This window comes from Trachymyrmex septentrionalis, unplaced genomic scaffold (assembly GCF_001594115.1).
Source record: "Trachymyrmex septentrionalis isolate Tsep2-gDNA-1 unplaced genomic scaffold, Tsep1.0 scaffold51, whole genome shotgun sequence".
Lineage (NCBI taxonomy): Eukaryota > Metazoa > Arthropoda > Insecta > Hymenoptera > Formicidae > Trachymyrmex > Trachymyrmex septentrionalis.
Window position 1 is genome coordinate 1,523,439 of NW_017305683.1, and position 20,096 is coordinate 1,543,534.

The 20,096-nt window shown below is 34.3% G+C and overlaps 1 protein-coding gene across 1 annotated transcript in view; it reads left to right on the forward strand.

The window, feature by feature from the left end:
- The window catches only part of LOC108751673 (protein rhomboid), a 437,528-nt gene that overhangs the window by 380,678 nt on the left and 36,754 nt on the right, over positions 1–20,096 (forward strand). Inside the window, exon 7 of the mRNA XM_018491974.1 lies at positions 19,452–19,594. Within this exon, the coding sequence (XP_018347476.1) occupies positions 19,452–19,594 (143 nt within the window). The remainder of the gene's footprint in view (positions 1–19,451; positions 19,595–20,096) is intronic.

A 20,096-nucleotide genomic window follows, 5' to 3' on the forward strand; every position in this document is an offset into this window, starting at 1 on the left:
TAATTGAAAAATTCAGTAAATAGATTTTGAAATATTACTTGATTGTAATGAAATATTGTAGGATACGCATGATGAGTGTTTTAGAAAAGAACTCTCCATGTTTAATTTCTATAATAATTCGAGAATTAATTGATTTATCATAATAACTATTGCATAATTATTTCTTTTAAATATTAAGCCTCTATTCAAATATTTATCAAATAATGGTGTCGCGAGAATTTTAATAGAAACCTCTTTGTTCGTCGTCGTTAAAATATGACGCAGCAAACGGAGAAACTTAAGTGCTACTCGGTGAATGCTCTGCTTGAACAACATAAAAATACAAACGCGGTCCTATCGATTTTCGATAAACAATTGTATGCCAGAATCGTAATTCTACGAGGACGACCCGACAAAAATTACTGCATGGAGGGTGGATAATCAATCCATGACGCCGGGGAGACGTTAATGGTGCACGCGAGCACACGACGTATACAATATATCCGTCGGTCTCTGACAGGGATATATCATGCGTAATATCTTCCACAGCGACCGAAAAGCCGCAGTTACAGTAAATTGTCGTACTTTCGAAGTATTTTACGGGATGTAGCGGTTGCATCGGAAGGGACTGAGAGGGAAGCTGAAGGGAGGTGGTTCCGACGTCCTATAGACGAGTGGACGTTCTCTGCAATGTAAATCTCGTGAACGACTATATACGATCAACGAGGACCGAAAGTTGAAATCGAATTTCCTTAACGGGTCGAATTGTTTCGAAAAATTCATCAAATTGACCTGCGTCGTTTTAATTGCGACGTAGAATAATATTGGCTCTTAATTGCTGCAGCAAATTTCTTTTAATTACATTTCTATTAATTAAATATACGAATTTGAATTTAAAGACGTATTTTCTAATAGCAACGGGAATTGTTTTTGCCGAGTATAACGCCGCTTACACTAAGATTTGCATGTTAATGGCTTCGATAAACGTTGCAGTCGGATTACGTTCGACAATGGCGTTATATCACAGATACTTAACATCTCTCCCCTTCTTACATTTGCTATTACAATTGTAAATGGCAATTACTTCACGTGAGCTTCCTAACGATTCCAGATTTACGAATACGAAGAAATTTGGAAATCAAATTTTCTAATTCATTGAGTATTATTGCTAATACCGTTCGATAAAAAAGCACTTTTTTTTCTCTCTAAAGTACCATAGAATATTCCTCGAAAATTTTTTCGCCCTGAACACGATGCCATTGGTAGAATTTGCGTAGCACGTCAGGCTATTGAGCAAATTGACCTAAAATAAAATAAAAATTACATTTTTTATCATTTCAACATTTTTTATAGCAAATTAAAACCTTATTTTTAAACAAGATCTACGGTATATGAAAGTACAATTTAAAAACTTTCAAATGAATTTAGTTCATAATTGTACAACTTATTTTTATCAAGTTATTACTATTGGAATTTTAAATTTTCTGTAAGTATAATTATAAAGTTTAAAAAAAACTTTTTTCTCTTTGAAGTGCCATAATACGTATTCCTAGGATTTTTCGCGCTAAACATGATTTCATCGTTAGAATTTATATAGTAGGATTTTTAATAAAAAAATGAATTGAAATGATTTTTTTGGTTCATTTCACTGCAATTTACTAAAAATCTTGTGCTACGCAAATTCTGACAACAGTATCGTATGCAACGCGAATAAATATTTGAAATATGTACATAATATGACACTTTGGAAAGAATTTGATTGTGGTTTAATTAACTATTTTATATTACCGAATAAAAACGTATTATTATAGTTATACATATATATGTATATTGTATTGTTAGTCAAAATATCTTTCGTAATTTACAGAGAAATTATTATATATTTGAAGTATGTTATACACTGTCTGTTACATTACACAACATTGCGGGGATACTTTACAGGCGCAAACTTCTCGAAGTACTCCTCGAGGGATGAAAATAATTTTCATTTCTTGCTTAAGCAGCATGAGCAGACAATCGCGAGAGATACAGAAGGTGCAAATTGAAACCGAACTTTTCTCTATTTTCCATTTTTTTCTTTCTCTTTGCATAGGGATTCCGAAACTGCGTTACCCGAACTTTAGAATTTATATGAAATCACGTTCCACGTTGCCACGATGATTATTTTATGCTAATGATATCGCAAAGTAAAGGTGACTGAAGAATAGCTGAGAATACTACTGAGTTACGACTTACGATTTAGAATAATACTACTGAATAAGTAATAACTGTTAATACCTGTTATTTTTATGAAACAGATTTATATTGTTTGAAATATTTTTATATGTATAAAAATATCGTGATCGGTATTTATAGACAGTTATATTTAAAACGATCTTAAGTACACTTGAGATGTTATAGCTTAAGCCAATCACAAAGCCGTATTTGCATCTTAAGACATTATTCAAGATAGACTATGAATATCAACCTGTAAGTTTTTAACGGATTGATTAATATTATAAAATATTGTAACGTTGCGATTTTATTATTGACTAGATGAATATAATTACTTTTTACTAATAATTATCGTTTTACTAGAGAAAAATATAGTGATGCTACATAAAAGTGACGACAAATTTTATATATATAATTAATTCATATATAATTGAATAAACTATTTTATAGTTGTAATAACTATAAAATAGTTTATCCAACTATACATATAAATTCTATATATAAAACCGAGTACAGAACTTAACATAGTTATCACCTTTATGGTGACTGTTTTTTTTCTTTGAGTGTTACAACATGTATAATCCTTGATATTCCAAAAACAAGACGCATCGTACTACTGCGTTAACTATATTATCACATTTAAATAGACATAGAACGCGAAAGCATCAAATTTATTCCAGACTAATTATTCAAACTCGTGTTGATTTCGTCTTCATTTTCAACGTGACGAAACTTCGCTCTTTTTCGCCCTTTGTCACGCTGTCCTCCCCTTTTTTGAGCACGCTGGAAGTTCCGGAAGTTCATCAGAGCTTTTGAATGGTTTAATTTGCATACCTAACAATATTATACCGCGCGCTCGAAGATAGCTCTTGCCACTTCCTTCTACATTCCGCTAAGGCAAGCAGCGACGACACGAGTTGCTGATAAAGAAAGAAGACGGAATATAGCGGATGAATGTTCACACATGGGTGATGGAAAAGATGGGAGAAAAGTCGCGGTAATATTCCTTTGCATCTTTTTTTTTTTCTTTTAAATTCTTATACAGACGCGCGGTTACTATGTAAGAGTTTTTATATAAGCTCCTATCCTTTCCACTTTATTATCTGCAGGGAAAAATATTCGCATTATGATTTAAAATTTGAACATATTTCTTTAGAACGTATCTACTTTATTAGAAGTTGAAGAATAAATCGAGTATCGTAATCGTATCTCGTAATTATCGTTATTGTTACTTTACATTAATACAAACCCATTAAACTGTTTCGCGTAAGAAATGGTTATTCTTTTCTCTTTTTCCTCGGCCCATGTTGCTCCGCGAGATATCCGATCGTATCGACATGCACTTCGAAGCATGCTCACGTCGAACAATAATAATATTTCTTTGAGCTCGCTCGCTCGCTGGCTGGATCCGGCGTACTTCGACGACTCCCCTACGAATATTTCCCTATTTTTACAGACAAGTATTGCATGAAATATTCATAAGGTCTATCCCCCTCCGCCACTCCTAACGATCGCCGGATTTCACTTACGATCTTGTCTGCCGATAGCAAATTTTTTCGTAAAATTAATATTACATGAAATGCGCACAAGCACGATTTTATCGGGTAAGAATTATCCTTTGTTTCTTAGACAAATATTGCATGAAATATTCATGGTGCGCGTAGATTTGATCGCTTTTGGTCAGCGTTTTGGCGATGGTGTATCCTTAAGGTCCCCTTTCTTTATGCCCACGCAGGCTCTTCTACCAGCTTATCCACGTCCGATACCAACGGAGGTCCTCGTATTATCAGAGTCTATCCTTTCCTCGTTGAACGACAAAAAGCGTCTAAACCGGGAAAGATGGCTAGTGTTCCTACAGCGTGAAAGAGGTTTTTTGTCAGCAACGAGTGGCCAGTTAAAGATCGAAACGATGGATTAGCATCGATTCATGCATACGCTGCTAAATCAGAAACCTTTTGTTTCAAGAAAAAAAGTGCTTTTCCTTTCTGTCAAAAATTTATCGTTGTCCGTTTATTGTATTATTTTATGAATTAAATATAATTTATGATTATCATACATTGAGAAAAAATACTGTATTTTAATGAATATTTATTTGAATAGTGCCAAATAAACATTTATTTACAGTGAATGAATATGTACTTAATAAAAAGAAATGATAATTAAATTAAATTAATGGTTCTTGTATAAAATAAATATATTTTTATATTTACAATAAATATTTAGATGACATTATTCAAACAAATAATTTATTAAAATTTGGTATATTTTTTCTCAATATAGTTGTCTGCAATCACAATTGTTTTGAATGTGATATTTAATTTATCATATCAACATACAATTTTTACAAATGTTTCGAATGTTTCGAAGAATATTTGATAAATAACAGAAAACATGAAGGTTATACACATCATTTAGTTTCTTTTTTTTACCTTTCTATTCGCGTTATCTGATGCCTCGACAATACAATGCAAGAATCGTTTTTCTGTCTCTGCACTTTTATTACTCCGTTATGTGGTCGGCGGGTCGCGACCATCGATCAACGAAAGAGGAAGAAGCTCCTCCATTAGCGGCGCGAGCACCCTGATGCCCAACAGCGGGAGGAATGGACGCTGTATATTATTTCCATCGCTCCTTCCTGCATTAATCAAGCCGGAAACCGTCTGCGCGTACGGCGCGGCGGTCCCGGTGCGCTGACGTGACCGGTCATAAATCGCGGGTTCGAGTGCAAACGCGATTACACGCCGACGACGATTATCGAGGGAGGAGATCCTCTTCCTCCTCCTCCACTACCTCCACTTCCTCTGTCGCTTCATCTCCGCACCCTCCGGCGTCATTCTCGGATGCGGTCACGGTCCGACCTGTATAAATGCATAAATCCTGCGGGACGCTGACGCAGGTGGAGGAGAAGGAACTCGCAAGCGGATTCGAAGCGGAAAGCAATACGCGGGAAAACTCCGCGGAAATCCCGGGTCGTGTCGCACACCCCGTCGAGTCGTCGCTTTTGTTGAGTCGCGCCTCTGTTACCGCGTCGGCATTCTCTCATTTTTCTCCCTTTCTTCGTTTTTCCTTCTTTTTTTTCGCACCGTTTTAATCTGCTTGCGGTCCAGCATGGAGCCACGTGCGTCGGATATGAATATTCCTGTTTGTTAATTAAACGACGACGCCATTAGACAACATGAAACGCTTATGAAGTAAGATGATGTAATTATGTGATATACACCAACAACTACTATCGGTTGCGTTTATTTTGTGAAAACAGTGAAAAAAAAATGTTTACTTGCTGACGCATCAATGTGTTTTCTGAGTATGTAAAGAAAACTAGTAAATAAAAATCGTTAAAATAACATTACTTGAATTTATGTGAAGAATAGAGTTTTATTATTTTAGTTTTCTATCTAGAATCTATCTGTGAAATGTTTTGTTTGTATTGTTTTAAAGATTAATTGCCAGAAAAAACTTTAAAGATTTACGTATACATATATACAATGTATACTATCTCTGTTAGATTAGAATATAAAGATAAAATACATGAACTGACGCTTAAAAAATTCAAGAGCACCTTTTTTGTTTTATACCCTGGAGGGTATTGAACTATCGTGTTTTTCATTCTACCCCGTTAAAACTTGGATTCTCTTGACTCTCATACTCTCTCTTTCTCTCTCGTTTTTTTCCCGGCTTACCACTCTCCTGCTTACCCCACTCCTTTACAAAGTTTGCATCGCTCTAAATTGTTTTTGTTCCAATTCCGAACGCACATTCAACCTTATTTCGTGCCTAGCGTAAACCTACGGAACATTTTCCAGCTGTAATTAATTAATTCTCCTTTAATTTTCTATTACTCTTTCCAACCATTATTTCGATTCTGTGTTTCTTTTTTTTTTTTATCTTCTTTAGTTAGATAACTTGCGTCTCTCGAAGCGAGAATGAACTTCATTCGCGGAAGTATCTGTCATTAAAATTTGATATGGCGGTAATGGAAGTGTATATAAGTAATTATGCTCTTCTTTATATCAACTAATACTAAATACGTTTTTTATGAAAAGAAAAAAAATTCCTACTTGTTTTGAATTCAGAGATTATAAGGGATGGAACAAGCTAATAATAGCTGCAATATTATTCTGTAATATTATTATGTAAGTTATACTCTTGTTTTCGTGTACAAACCAAAGATTTTATAAGTATATTTTATGCATATATTTATTTTATTGGAAATATTTTTTATGATATATTTGAATTTTACAATTCTAATAGAAAGTTTCGATTTACAATAATCGTTATTTAAAGATTTTCTTCATTGAAATCCGAATCCGACGAAGAGATCAAAAGGAAAGGAATGGATGCGCGCTTCGTGCTTGGAAATTTCTGTCTACCATTCGATTCGTACTGTGACAAGAGTTCCATGCCTCGCTCGCTCTTCCGAGGGACTAATTCGGTGGGGCCGGTTTGCGAAAGTAATTAATTAATCCTCCCTTTAATCCCACCCACTCGGCATTATTACGCCACATTTTTTTTGTTCGTTGATACTGTCTTTTACTGCAGGCCCTCGTTGTGTCGTTTTGTTTTATCTAACCCCCTGAGGGACTGTAATAAATTAATTCCGCTTTTACCTTTATCATCTCTGCCATTTTCCTGTCTTTCTCTCCTCCTCTCATTTCTCCTCATTTCTCCATTCCCTCTTTATTATAATACTTGCATAACGTTCGTTCGTTGTAAAATTCTTTCAGAAGGAATATTTAACCGACACTTCAGAGGACGGATAAAAGTGGCGAGAGTGCGCTTAATTCCTAGCTACGGGCACGCAAACCTCGTTAAAACTATGGATGAATTTATGCGACAGAACCCTTGTTCCTTTTTTAATACCTGAGTAACCGATCGCTAACTTGCAAGTGAGCCGCACGCAAGTGTTTAACTATTTATTGATGTAACATTGGTATCGAAATGGTATACGCAAACGCAAAACGATGCACTGACGCAAAAAAGATTGGCTGCTGCAACATTAAAAAATGCTATGCCATATTCAGCCAATCTTTTCTTTCAGTATGTATCTTGATATCTTCGTAATTTTGACATTTCCGTAAAATTGTTTTTATTGAAAACTAAATGAATATCCTATACACTATAAGCGATAATTTATATCTTGCATATCTGATAACATTCTTAATATTGGAAGAAATTTTTGTCAATAATGAATAATGGATATTAAACTGATATTGCAGTTAGCACTTCTCGTAAAAAGCGTCAAATGTAGAATACTCCGTGCGAGTAGTTTCATTTATCACTCTATCGGAAAGCAATCACTGAGAAAAACCATGACGAAACGTCATGAGAAACATGTGAAAAAAATTAATTGTAATGTTCAGGGAAAGAGGAGGCCCAAGTTTCGGTTGAGTGAAAAGAATCGCTCGCTCGATCTAGCGTCAGATAAATTCACGTCCAAAACGCGACATGCTCCATTCTCATCTACACGCCCTCCCCTCCTGCGATATATGTGATATGCCACGTGGTAAACGTGAGATAACAAATAACAAATTCATGTTATCTATGATGGCGCATTAGTGTTAACTCTTAATAAACGCCTTTTTGGTACGATACACCAGTTTTTTCTTTCTAAAGTTGATATTTCTATAATGCTAAAAATGTAAAGAAATTATTATTAATCTACCTTGGACAGATTGAAACGTGTAACGATACCCTTTTTCTTTAACGTAAGAAGTAACATTAATGAGATCTTTAAATAATAATGATTGAAAAATGCTGAGTATATCATACATTTAATTATGGCATATTTTTTTCTCTAAATTTAATGTTCCTAATTTTTAAAAGCACTATATAAGAAATATTTTATTTTTATTTTTTTAACAAATACAAATTAAAAAAAAACAGATTTTTCAAAATTTCTGTTTTTTTTTGTTATAACTTTTTTATTAATAAAAATACTTGTACTTGTTATTCTTTAATGTCTTTTAATTAAAAAAAATTATTACAATATACTTTTTTTTATGACAGTAATCAAAGTTAGGTTGGATACGCTATCAGTAGAGTGTATTGTCTTTGTGTGAAATTATAATAGCGAATTAGATACATTAAAGCACACTGCATATTAAGTCGTTGTACACTGATTTAATCTGTATAAAAGTAAAATGCAAATGTTTCGAATTATAAAACATAGATTTTACTTTAAGTACAATAAAAAATGTTGAGGATTTTACGGCTTAATTCGTTTGTTTTATTTATATTAAACACATGTTTACGTCAATTTATGTACAATAGCTTTAAAAATCGAGTGTGAATAGTGGACGATATCAAAAAGCGTATCTCGTTGCTATATTAAATTAAAAATACTGTCCCGATTAAAGAAACAAACTGCAGCGCAAGAGAAAAGATCGAGTACGACGAGATCCGCTGGGAGAACGTACCTAATGACGCGCGCTTCCGAGCGTATAACGTTATGATGAGAAAACAATAGACAATGGCGGCGCACACCGCTCGGTAAGGAAAGATATGTCGTTGGACTAAGAGGGTATTAATTAAAACGCGGATACACGCGCGCGCATATAGCCGCGCATTACGGCTTGCGCGAACTGGGATACCCTTATTAAGCTTCATTAGCCGACACTCGGGTTAATTGCTTCATTTTTCCTCTTTACCCTCGAAACAATCCGCCGCTACTGCCGCTGCTGTTGCCGCCGCCGTTGCTGCACCTCGATTTTGTATCCTTCCTGCTGCGCATTCTGCGATGCAGCTAGGGCAAGCTTGGCAGCGTAATTCAGTCTCGAGTGCATTATGCAATTGCAAATTATTCTCGATTAGTGGAGATGAACAAAGTGCTGAGAATGATCCAGCTCTCTCTCTCTCTCTCTCTCTCTCTCTCCTTCCCTCCCTCCCTCCCTCCCTCCCTCTTCCTCTTCCTCTCTCTCTCCCTCCCTCCCTCTCCCTCTTCCTCTCCCTCTCCCTCTTCCTCTCCCTCTCCCTCCTCTCCTCTCTCGTCTCCCTCTCATACTTTTTTTATACGAAGATATGAAATATTACGGATTGTACTTCACTCCGAGGCGAAGCTAATATGTAAATGAATGTAGTAGAATTGATATATTATTTTCCGTTATTAACACTATCGATCTATTGATCCTAAACATTGCTTATATGTACATGATGACGCATTTCGGACAGTAATTAACGGTATCCAAACCTGTCCTCCTAGAACATATGTTAGCTTTGTTTTTATTTAATTAGTACGTTTATCGGAGAGCATTTAATAAAGTAATATCTCATTTGCATCTCATAAGCTCGGTTAAATAATTATCGCTATATAAGAGCGGCAATAGCGATATTACGGATTAAATCTTGCTGTGATCCTGAATATGCTTTGCGAAATGAAATTTTTTCGTAATTCCTTTTCATCGTAGATGAGAGAATGTTATAAAGTTTACGTGACATTATTTCGCTCTATTGTAGTCTACGATACCCAGGATAATTCTAAATTACGAATAAAGCGAGTGGTGGGGTGAATTAGTAGAAGATAATAGAACGAAGGACGTTTAAAGTTCCCATTTCGCCGATATATACATAAAAGACCTGGAAAGAATTTACGAGAATATTTAGGAGATATAAATCTTGGAATTTCATGTGCGGAAATCTTGAAGATATATTTCTTCTTTCATTTGTTCCATAAGCGATAAAACATTATTTAGAAAGATAATGTTTTTTTGTAAAATCCCTATTTTTAACATTCACAATTTGCATCTTGCATTAATTTTTTTATTATATAAGGAGCTGAATTTTTAAAATAATCAATTAATTTTACATTTTTTACCAGGATGGTGGTTCAAGCGAAGCTGGATGCATTTTTGACATATTTGTCTGGATATATATCTGGATCTATTCGTATACGTACGATGTTATTTTCATTAGTGACATAGCAGAGCTCCCCGAAGTTAGGAGATAACGAGTCGAAATTTCGCGTCGTACCTCGCGGGCGTCGAAAAAGTCTACGTTCGCGTTTCCGCTTAATCGCCGTCCTAGGATTAGATACGACGTTAATTGCGACACGGAGTACCCGTAAAAGTTGCCGTTAAACGGCCATACGTTACGCAGCGGGAGCAGAGGGGGCTCGCGGTAATGGAACAATTACCGTACTGTCTGCATAACTCGCGGTGGAATTCGCCAGAATTCACGGAGAAGAGAGGAAAGGGCCGGCGCGACGCTGAACGGCTGGGGTCGTGGCATCACGATGGTGTGACGAAGAGGTAAACGTTGCTCACTGGGGATTAGATATCGTCCACCAAAATTGGAAAACTTTATACCGGGAGAGTTAAACGCCTCTATTTTCTTCTGAAGATTAATCCGTAATATCTGTCCAATGACACGTGGCTATCTTGGAAGGAAGACTCAATAGTTTGAAAGAATATGTTCGGTAATCATATATAGATACAGCCTAAATAGTATAAAGTAAATATTTGATGTTTTTGCTAATTAAAACAATTACAGTTGGACAAATATTTTACGTGGTCTCAAACCGGCCACTCAAATTTTGTGTTAATTTAACACAAGATGAATATGTTAAAAAATAACATAAATATTATATTAAAAAACTAACATGAAAATGTAATATAATTTGTAAGCAGTCGTGTTTTTTCAGTAAAATTAATATGTTTCAGTAAATTTAACATTTATAATGTGTTGAATTAATATATTTTATTCAATTAACAAGAAATGATTCTTAATATCAAATAATATTACAAAGAATAGAAAGGATATTTTGTTCATTTATCTTAATTTTGTTTTGAAAAACATTTTTGTGTTTTTGTTCACTTACTCATAAATTGTATTATTTTAACATTAAGAAATGTTGAATATCAATTTACCATCAAATATTCAAATAACACAATTACATTATATTAAAAAAAACACTGGGATATATTGAAGATTTAACACACGCAATTTTAACAAGGACTTGAGCCGGCCATTTTTAACACAAATACATAATGTTTTTTACTAGCACATCACTAATTTACACTAATTTACAAAAGATTGTAAGTATATATTTTACAAATATATACTTACAATCTTTTTTTACAGGAAAAGAGACGTATCTAATTTAATTATTAATAAAAAAATAATTGTATATATTATATATTTAATAGATATTAATATTATTAATTTTTCAATTATAACTGAAGAGATAAATATTTTGTCCTATGATTGACAAATACGCTATTTAAATGAACAAATAGCCGCTAGGCTGTTAGCTATTTCAATAAAGTATGTTATTGTTTTATTTTATCGATGTTGAGAGCAATAATATTACTTCCGCAAAAATATAAAATATAAAATAACAGGTGTTATTTTATTTGAACGACAACAAGTTTGTTCACAGAGATAATCTTTCTCAAGCTCGTCAAGCTTTCGTTCTCGTGAGGAAAATACGAACGATAGACGCAGTGCTATCAGCACCAGTCGGGATATTCAACCGTGAAACTCCCTGTGAGCCGCGGAAAAGCCGACAACGTTCCTCGGCTTTCCCATTGGTTGCCGCCCATGAATGTGCATCCAAGGAAAGTGCATCCACGCGCCGATCCGCGTTGGCACTCCGAAGAGTTACGGATACAGGTGGCTTTTCAGAAAATAAAGCATTACCGGCTGTGAGAGTACATTTACTAGCATATGCTCGTGTTTGTGTCGATGTAGCTACATCGCTTTATACTCAATTAAAATCGAGATTAAAACGGAGCGATCGAAGGTTCATGAAAAGTTTTACGGATTTAATTAAGATAAAAGTAATGCTTAGCATATTACATTATGCTATCGTATTTATACGAAAGTAACTTAAATCAGCGTAACCTATACACTTTAAACGTTGCAGTAATTTTCACTTTTGGCGTAATCAAAATTACTAGAAAGTTTTCTAAATTTCTTTTCTTATACTTTTATACTCCTTGGTAGTGAGGAATTCTATTGTTTTAATATGTCATCAATTTCCGTTGAATCCGTATTGATATTCCTCGAACGCCACAATCTATACTCCTCGAGTGTTTTATCGATAGGATCAATGGGAAAATAGGGAGGAGAAAGAACAGGTCAATACGAAATTATCACGCAAGCCTTGTTATCGCGGTCAACATCTTCGTAGCGATACCGCTTCAAGATAAAATTCCCGCTGCTGCTGCATCGAAGTGGCGTCGCATCGCGTGTCGCAATGCATCGGTGCGCGGCCGTGCCTCCGCGGAAAACTCAAATAGTCGACGACGAACCTTATTTTCCGCTCTTTCCAACTCCCTCTCTCTTTCAATCCCCGTTTCTTTCACGGGATAAGAACCTGGGAAGGTCTTGGCTTCGGCTTTCACGCAATACTATCCACGATGCGCGCGGCACAAATATTTCTTCCTTTGCATATCGAGCCCGACGTGGCCATTTGCATTCCTCTGTGCCGGTTCTTCCTCCCTGCTCTCATCCTGCTAGTTCCCTCCCCCAGGGTAAGGAGTACCTCCGGGCGTTCCTCTTTACCTCTTATCCCACACCCTTCTTTCATCAATTTCTTTTTCTCCCTTTAACCTTCTTCCTTTTACTCTTTTATTTTCCTTTTTGTGCTTCCAACGTCATCTAACTGGAGACGTTTGCAACCTCGAAACGTCTCTCACGTTCTTCGAGATTTATGCAGGTACTTAACAAAAGTACGTGGGAATAGTATCATCAACTCATCTTTCTTATTTTTAATGTAGGAAACATCCAAAATCCGGAAAAGTACAATAAAAAAAATTTTTTTAAAGTAAAGATATTGTTACAATATTTAATATATATGTATATTTTTATATTTAAAATTAATTATTATTAATTATTATAAACATACAAATTACATTTAATTCTATTATATGTAATAATATTTTTTTATATTAGCTATAATTTATTGTAACTTACATCTAATTGATAATGGATAAATCAATACTGCATACACACAATGTGCCTATAAATATAAGAATTTCACGCAGATCTGCATAAAAGAATGAAAAAAAAATTTAGCTACATCACTGAAACGACTTTTTGCAAAGCTATTTGTGGATTCCTGCTGTTGAGACCGTTTCCTGGGGATCTCTCGGTTCCATTAGAGCGACGGAAGTGCATCACTTGCCGTAAAATTAAGCGGTGTGGACGGAAAAGACGCCGTTGTTATTGATGTGGCACGATGCCGAGTGCTTCTCATTGTTTTTGTTAGGATAACTGATAGCTTCGAGAATTCATTTATTCGTAAAAGCCTCATTCTATGGTTGATTAAGAGCTATGAAGATAAAAAAAATTTTAAATAAATTAAATATTTGATTTTAAAAATTATCAATAATATGGAACTATTGAGAGGAATTATTGCTAGAATTAACTTATTAATTAACATAAAGAGAAATTATAAGAAACAATTTTTTAGTTTAGTATTTTATTATGTTATTTTGAGAGAAATAATGGTAAATTTTTACCTACTGTCAACATAGTAAGATCAACTAGCAAAGTAGCTGAAAAATCTGTGTACATTATTCAGAATAATTAACTTTAATTTTACGTGATAAAACTAAATCTAATTATTCTGAATAATATACATAGTAGTAATACTGAAGCAACATGATAGCTTACAAAATACTTTTAAAATTGCATTTTTAGAGATAGAAAACCAGAAACGCTGTCGGACAGTGATTTTAACACAGTTTGACCTTTAATGTCATAAAATATTATGAAAGTAAATGAATTTTTAATTTCTCAGTTGTAGTGTATTGTTAAAAAACACACGAGAGATACTTGAAATTTTTTTAGTCTTTGGTTGTGTTTTCTAGGTGAAATCATTTTTGTATTGTCTTTCACTTTTGTGGATGTATATGTCATTATTAACACAATAATATGATAGTTTTGTTTATTTTCATGCCCTCGTTTTGGTTTAATCCTTATAACCGTACACAATATAGCAGCAATTAATAAACTATCATTAAAGCGTACCACAAATTTGTGTAATTGAAAGAGTAATTATTTACCTGCGTTATTCACTGGATAAAAATCCGCAAAGTGCTCTAATTAAAACGAAATTGTAGCGAATAATTACTTCCTACCATGCGAGCGTATTGCGATAATTTTCGACGTGCTGTTTATTCCCTACCTGCACTGGCATTGGCGTGTAATCGCAGATAAATGTTATTAGTTGCGCGCTTTTATCAATTACGGAACGAATTAGACTTCGACAGCGATGGGATACATTTCATCCCATTTACATCTCGTGTGCGCCGAATCCCCAAACTAATTTTGGACATGATAATCCTCGGTGTGACATGGAGCCGAAAAGCAATGAAATATATCATTTATTAATATTATTTCTCGTTTCTTTGTTTTATAGGAGATAAAAAAGCATCATTGCATCTCGTATTTATTCAAAATTTAATATAATATAATAAAAATCTTTTTTTGTAAAAAAAACTCGTCATATCGTTTTCAAGATGTCTCCTAAAAAAAATAACGACACAAAGACTGGGACAGCGCGAGGGTGAGGGGCGAAAACGGGGCGAAAAGACGTGCGAACAAATTCTCCTCTAATTAATACCTGACCACAATGGCGGAAAGCACCGCAATTTCTCGGCCTTAAAACCAATTTGTTGCCCGCTCTCGGGCTCCTTGCTTCCTCTTCGAAACGGCGCGACGCCGGGCCTGTATTATGCTTAGGGTTCCGCCATTATGTTTCCCCGGTTTTGCCGAAACAATACAGCGTATAAGCGGCCATCGCGCTACGTCCCGTAGCGTACGTAATATTACGCCGGCTGATTTATATCGCCCATTCTGCGACCCGCTCTGCAACATTACATTCACTCACTAGGCTATCGGGATTATTATGATGTAATAAACGTTTGGAACAGACGCCGAAAGGATCGCGAAGAAAGTTTCTCTTCCTTGGGGAGATCGTCGATATGTAAATCATACACGCGTGAAGGCATTCAAATATTAACTCAAGGAGAGGAGAGCCTAAAATACCACGAGGCGTTTATTTTGTGTGTGTGTGTGTGTGTGTGTGTGTGTGTGTGTTTTAATTATGATAATATTTCAAATGAAATGAAATATTTGTGTGCTATAATGCATTATTTTTGCAATTGTATATTGTGTTAGGAATAATTATTTCTTAAATAAGTTGTGTATTTCGTAGAACAATTACAATTCGTAGATATATATCCGTAAGCCACATAAGAGAAATGAATGTTCTTACGCGCGAGAAATCATTCGAACTGTCTTATTCTTCTTGTTAAATAAAACAAGAATTCGTCATATCAGCGTAAAGAGCTCTCAGTCATTGTAATATTTCCGCGCAATATCGCCGCCGTCATTTACGAAACGCCAGATAGTTTGTATAATGCAACGACGGGACGTGTCTCTGTATATTTGCGCAATATCCCTTTACAGAGTTCTTTTATGGACGACGGAATAGAGATTCTTTGCATGGAAAGACATCGGATAATTCAGTCGGTGCTGTCTCAAATATGATTATTATAATTAATATACATATGCACATATAATGTTTAGAGATTAATATTATTAGATGTTAATTAATTAATTAACATCAGGATTCCATGAATTTATGTCTATTCTGAATATGAGCCTTCGGCATAGATAATAATGCGTGTTTCATTAGGATTAATATTACTGTTGAGATTCATCAAATGTCAAATGATTACGTTTCAATAATTAATGCGTTAAATAATGACAGTGAAGTGTAATGTGATATAATTAATAACAAAGGAATGCTATACATTTCCATTTTTAGTTCTTAAGAATAATTAATTATTCACGGATCCTGAATTTATCCTGAATTTAATATTATATTAAAATGAACAAATATGATTATTTAGCTTAATTAGCATTAAATAACATTTGATCGAACTTGTTATGTTTGTATATGTAATGTTAATCTTTAAGCATTATTAATGTAGATTAATTTAAAGATACACAATGATAGCGGGGGAGAGGGGATGCTCAAAATACCCCAAATAAAATTTATTTTTATAGTTATATTTTTTACTAATATTTTTTTATGTATTATGTTATAGTTAAATTTATATTAATTATATCCTTCTAAAATAGAGGATTGTAAAAGAAATGAACTTTAAAACTTTGGACATTGCATTGACCATCTGGGTAATATTTTTTATTTTCATTTTCCAGAACAGGTTTCAAAGAAAACTAGACTTAGGGTGCTGTGACCATCCCATCTACCCGTTTAAAAGTTAAATTTCACAATTATATAGAAAGATATAATAAACTGAAAAAAATATTTCTTTTTTGAGAATGATAACTCAAAAAGAATGTCAATATGCAGATCTCTGCACACGACACAAAGTAACATTCAATCGAACGGGCACCGCGATAGTGAACGCGAGTTTTGTGAAAATGGAGTAAATTTTTTTCTCTTTCTTTTGAGAACCGTTTGAACATGTCGCCCGCATTTTTGAAGCCCAATCTCAGATAGATTCGTCAGCTGCAATGCACGACACGACGATTTCGTTGCCACGCCGACCTCGTAGTTTTGCATGAGGCTAAACGCGAAATTAAATCCGGGCATGTAAACGACCGTCATGTATACCTTGTCACCGGTTACAAAGTAGCAAGTCACGAATCCGTAGCACACAGAACGCGTCTTTTGCTTTTATTTACGGTTCGCCTGTTCGCACTGCGAAGCCGTCGATTTAATTCCGAAAGTTCTCGGCGTCGCGACGGCGACGCCGAGAAAGAGATGCCCCGCCTTGCACGACGCGATACGGCGACATATGTCTGTAATGTCTGCGTAACACGTGAAACTTCTTGCATTTTAGTTGCGTCGATACTATTCCTTTGAACGACGGACAAGAAAGGAATCTCGAAACGAATTCCATCAACGCTTAGCATTCAATAGTAAAACCTTCTACAATATCGATGTGTTTTACGAATTTGCCTTTATAGATTCTCTAGAAGCGAATGTTTACAGCATCTTTACAGCGTTCACTTTAAAATTAAATTTGGGATAAATTCAGAATAAATTCAGGATCTGTGCAGATCTTAAGAACTGAATATGGTAATGTAGCATTTATTGACCATTGAAATATATCTCTATTCGATATATAATATATTGATGTATATTGATCATCTATATAATATCGATAGATAACTTCATTTTTAAGCAGACAAAAAGCAGATAAAAATTAATTTTTTTTTATATAAAGACGATGCTGTTCTAGAGGAATAATCCATATTTAAGATCAATATTTATTAACAGAGATAGAATAAAACAATTTTTAATTTTATTTTTGTAATTCATTTTATTATCATAATTTTAATTTTTATTGAAATCTAAAAAATTTATTTATATAATAAAATTGATAAATTTTTATGTTGATGACATCCGACTAATTTTTTTACGAAAAGCTGTTTGAATAAAGAATTTCTACTTTAAAAATTTATAGAATTTTTTTCATTTTTATTTAAACAGCACATTTTTTTATTCACGGAAAATGTCACTTCGCATAAACTATGAGTGTGGCTCATATCAGGGCGAAGATATTAATACGCTGCACGCAACGCGATGCATTCGTGCGTGCTGCGTAGGATTTTTTTCCATTTATTTCCCCATGTCTTTTAGCTGAACGTTTTTACAACCACTCGCGGGTCGACATCTTTATCGTTGTCGTTATATAGGTTCAATGTACCTTTTGTTTAGTACTGCCTCGCTGATTAACCCTTTCAACGCCGATGGCATTGCGCAAAGAGTTGCGCAATTTATGCGCATACATTTCACTTGCGCGCCAGATTTCACTATTTTCTTCTTAGTCATCCCTTACACGAGGTCAGGCACCGAACAAGAGACGAATGCAGTACAGTGTTTTAGCGTGATTAAGGTAAATGGGTTCTAGTTGCGTTCCATCACGTAACTTTTGTTACGTGATTTTGAGTAGACACGCGGTAGACATTAACACATTGTTTATGTTTATTATTTATATATTATACAGTAATTACAAAAAGTTTCCAACTAACATATAATTTTATGATAACTTTTGTCGATCTGTTTTTCAATTTATATTAAAAGTTAATAAAATTTCAGTTGTTATATAATCAATTTAAAAATATATTTTACTACAATATATAATATTAAGTTTTTGTATACTAGATTTTTGTATATAAAAATATTTTATCTGAGTAATATAATTATTTCTTGATCAGAAACTTTTGGTAACCATTGTATGTCGTATGTATTTGTTATTTATATTTGATAATTTGTGAGTATATTATTTGGAAATATTATTTAAATACTCGAATGTATAGGAAATACTTTACAGTACCAAAATTGCCAAATTTTATTCTAATGAAAACATGTTTAAAGTTTGCAATTTTTGCAACGCTGAATGACTTTCTATCTCGATTTATCATATGGTTTAAAATAAATCTTAGTTACTGTACTTATATAATAATTTTTTTATGATAGTATCGAAACGAATAACATTTTTTATGTCATACGAGAGAAATTAATTTCTACTGATAATGTTAATAACTTTCGCTTCATGCATTATCAAGATCTGTTAATAGCATCTAAATGTCATGAGGGAGAAATGATTCATTTTTATTAACACAGCGCAAAGTTGGGACGCGCATTTCCATATGAAACACGCATCGTTCACTTTTGCATTGCGTGACTAATTCATCACACGCACCCTAAACACTCCACGCAGTTCGAGTAATCTTACTTGTTTTAACACGCTGATTCACCCTTTCTTTCTCTCTTTTCCCGTATTTTTTTCTGCCTGGTCATTTACGATTCTTTTGTACGGAAAAAGACCACTCGAACAAATCGCCTAAGAAAACGTTTACAACATTAGACTTCAGGCAGAATAATTTATTGGCAATGTATTGTCTTAAAAATAGCATAACAAATTATAGATTAACTAAAATAAATAAGAAATAAAATACCAAGTTTCAAGGATATCGATTTATCATATAACAGATATATATAAGATTTATATGTTTCTGTATGAAATTTAGTATTCCCACGTTTTATATACATATAGGTATATACAACTAGAAAATTATATAACATCAGAAGTAATAATTTTGTATTTTTAAAAAATATAAATAGTGCACTCTTGTTTTTTTTTAGTGTTTCCTCTTTGATAGTAACTTCAATAAATTTGATGTTTGTGAAGCTTTATTGCGGAGTTCCTTCATTTATCATTATATACATATTTACCTCGACATTTATTTTTGATTCTATTTTTTTGTTACAGCTTGCTTTCTTCACGTACTATACAGTAGCGATGGGTGAGGTGAATCCCTCCGGGCCGGTGCCGATCGACAGTGTCTTTATTTACAGACCAGACAAGCGGCTCGAACTCTGGAGGTTTGCCTTCTACATGTTCCTGCACGCTGGGTGAGTCGTCATTTTCTTTATTAACGACATTTGATTGGATATTTTGCGCATTCGATCTTTTTTTTCCATCTCTCGATTCAGCTGTTTGCGTAATTGCAAGCGTATCTCTCGCGAATATACGTATTTAATGGATATTTGTGGTGTCATATCTCGATAATATCGGATCTCTCGATCGGATCTCTCAATGCCGCGTTTTCTCTCTCTCCTGCCAGAACCCGTCTGCAATTCGATTCTCTCTTTGCTTCGTGATACGCAAGTGCATCGTTAATTTTCTCTATCATCACAGAGAGAGAGAAGCGCCAATGTAATTGGAGAAGCACACGTTTGCTTTTATATCACGTATCAGCGCGACTTTATGTATACCAACGTTTTTCGCATTATTGGTTACAAAAGCAAATCTGCGCCATTGCACATTCAAGTTATCGAGGATGTCGTAGGCAAATTTGTGACTAAAACAATACGAGAGAGAGAGAGAGAGAGAGAGAGAGAGAGAGAGAGAGAG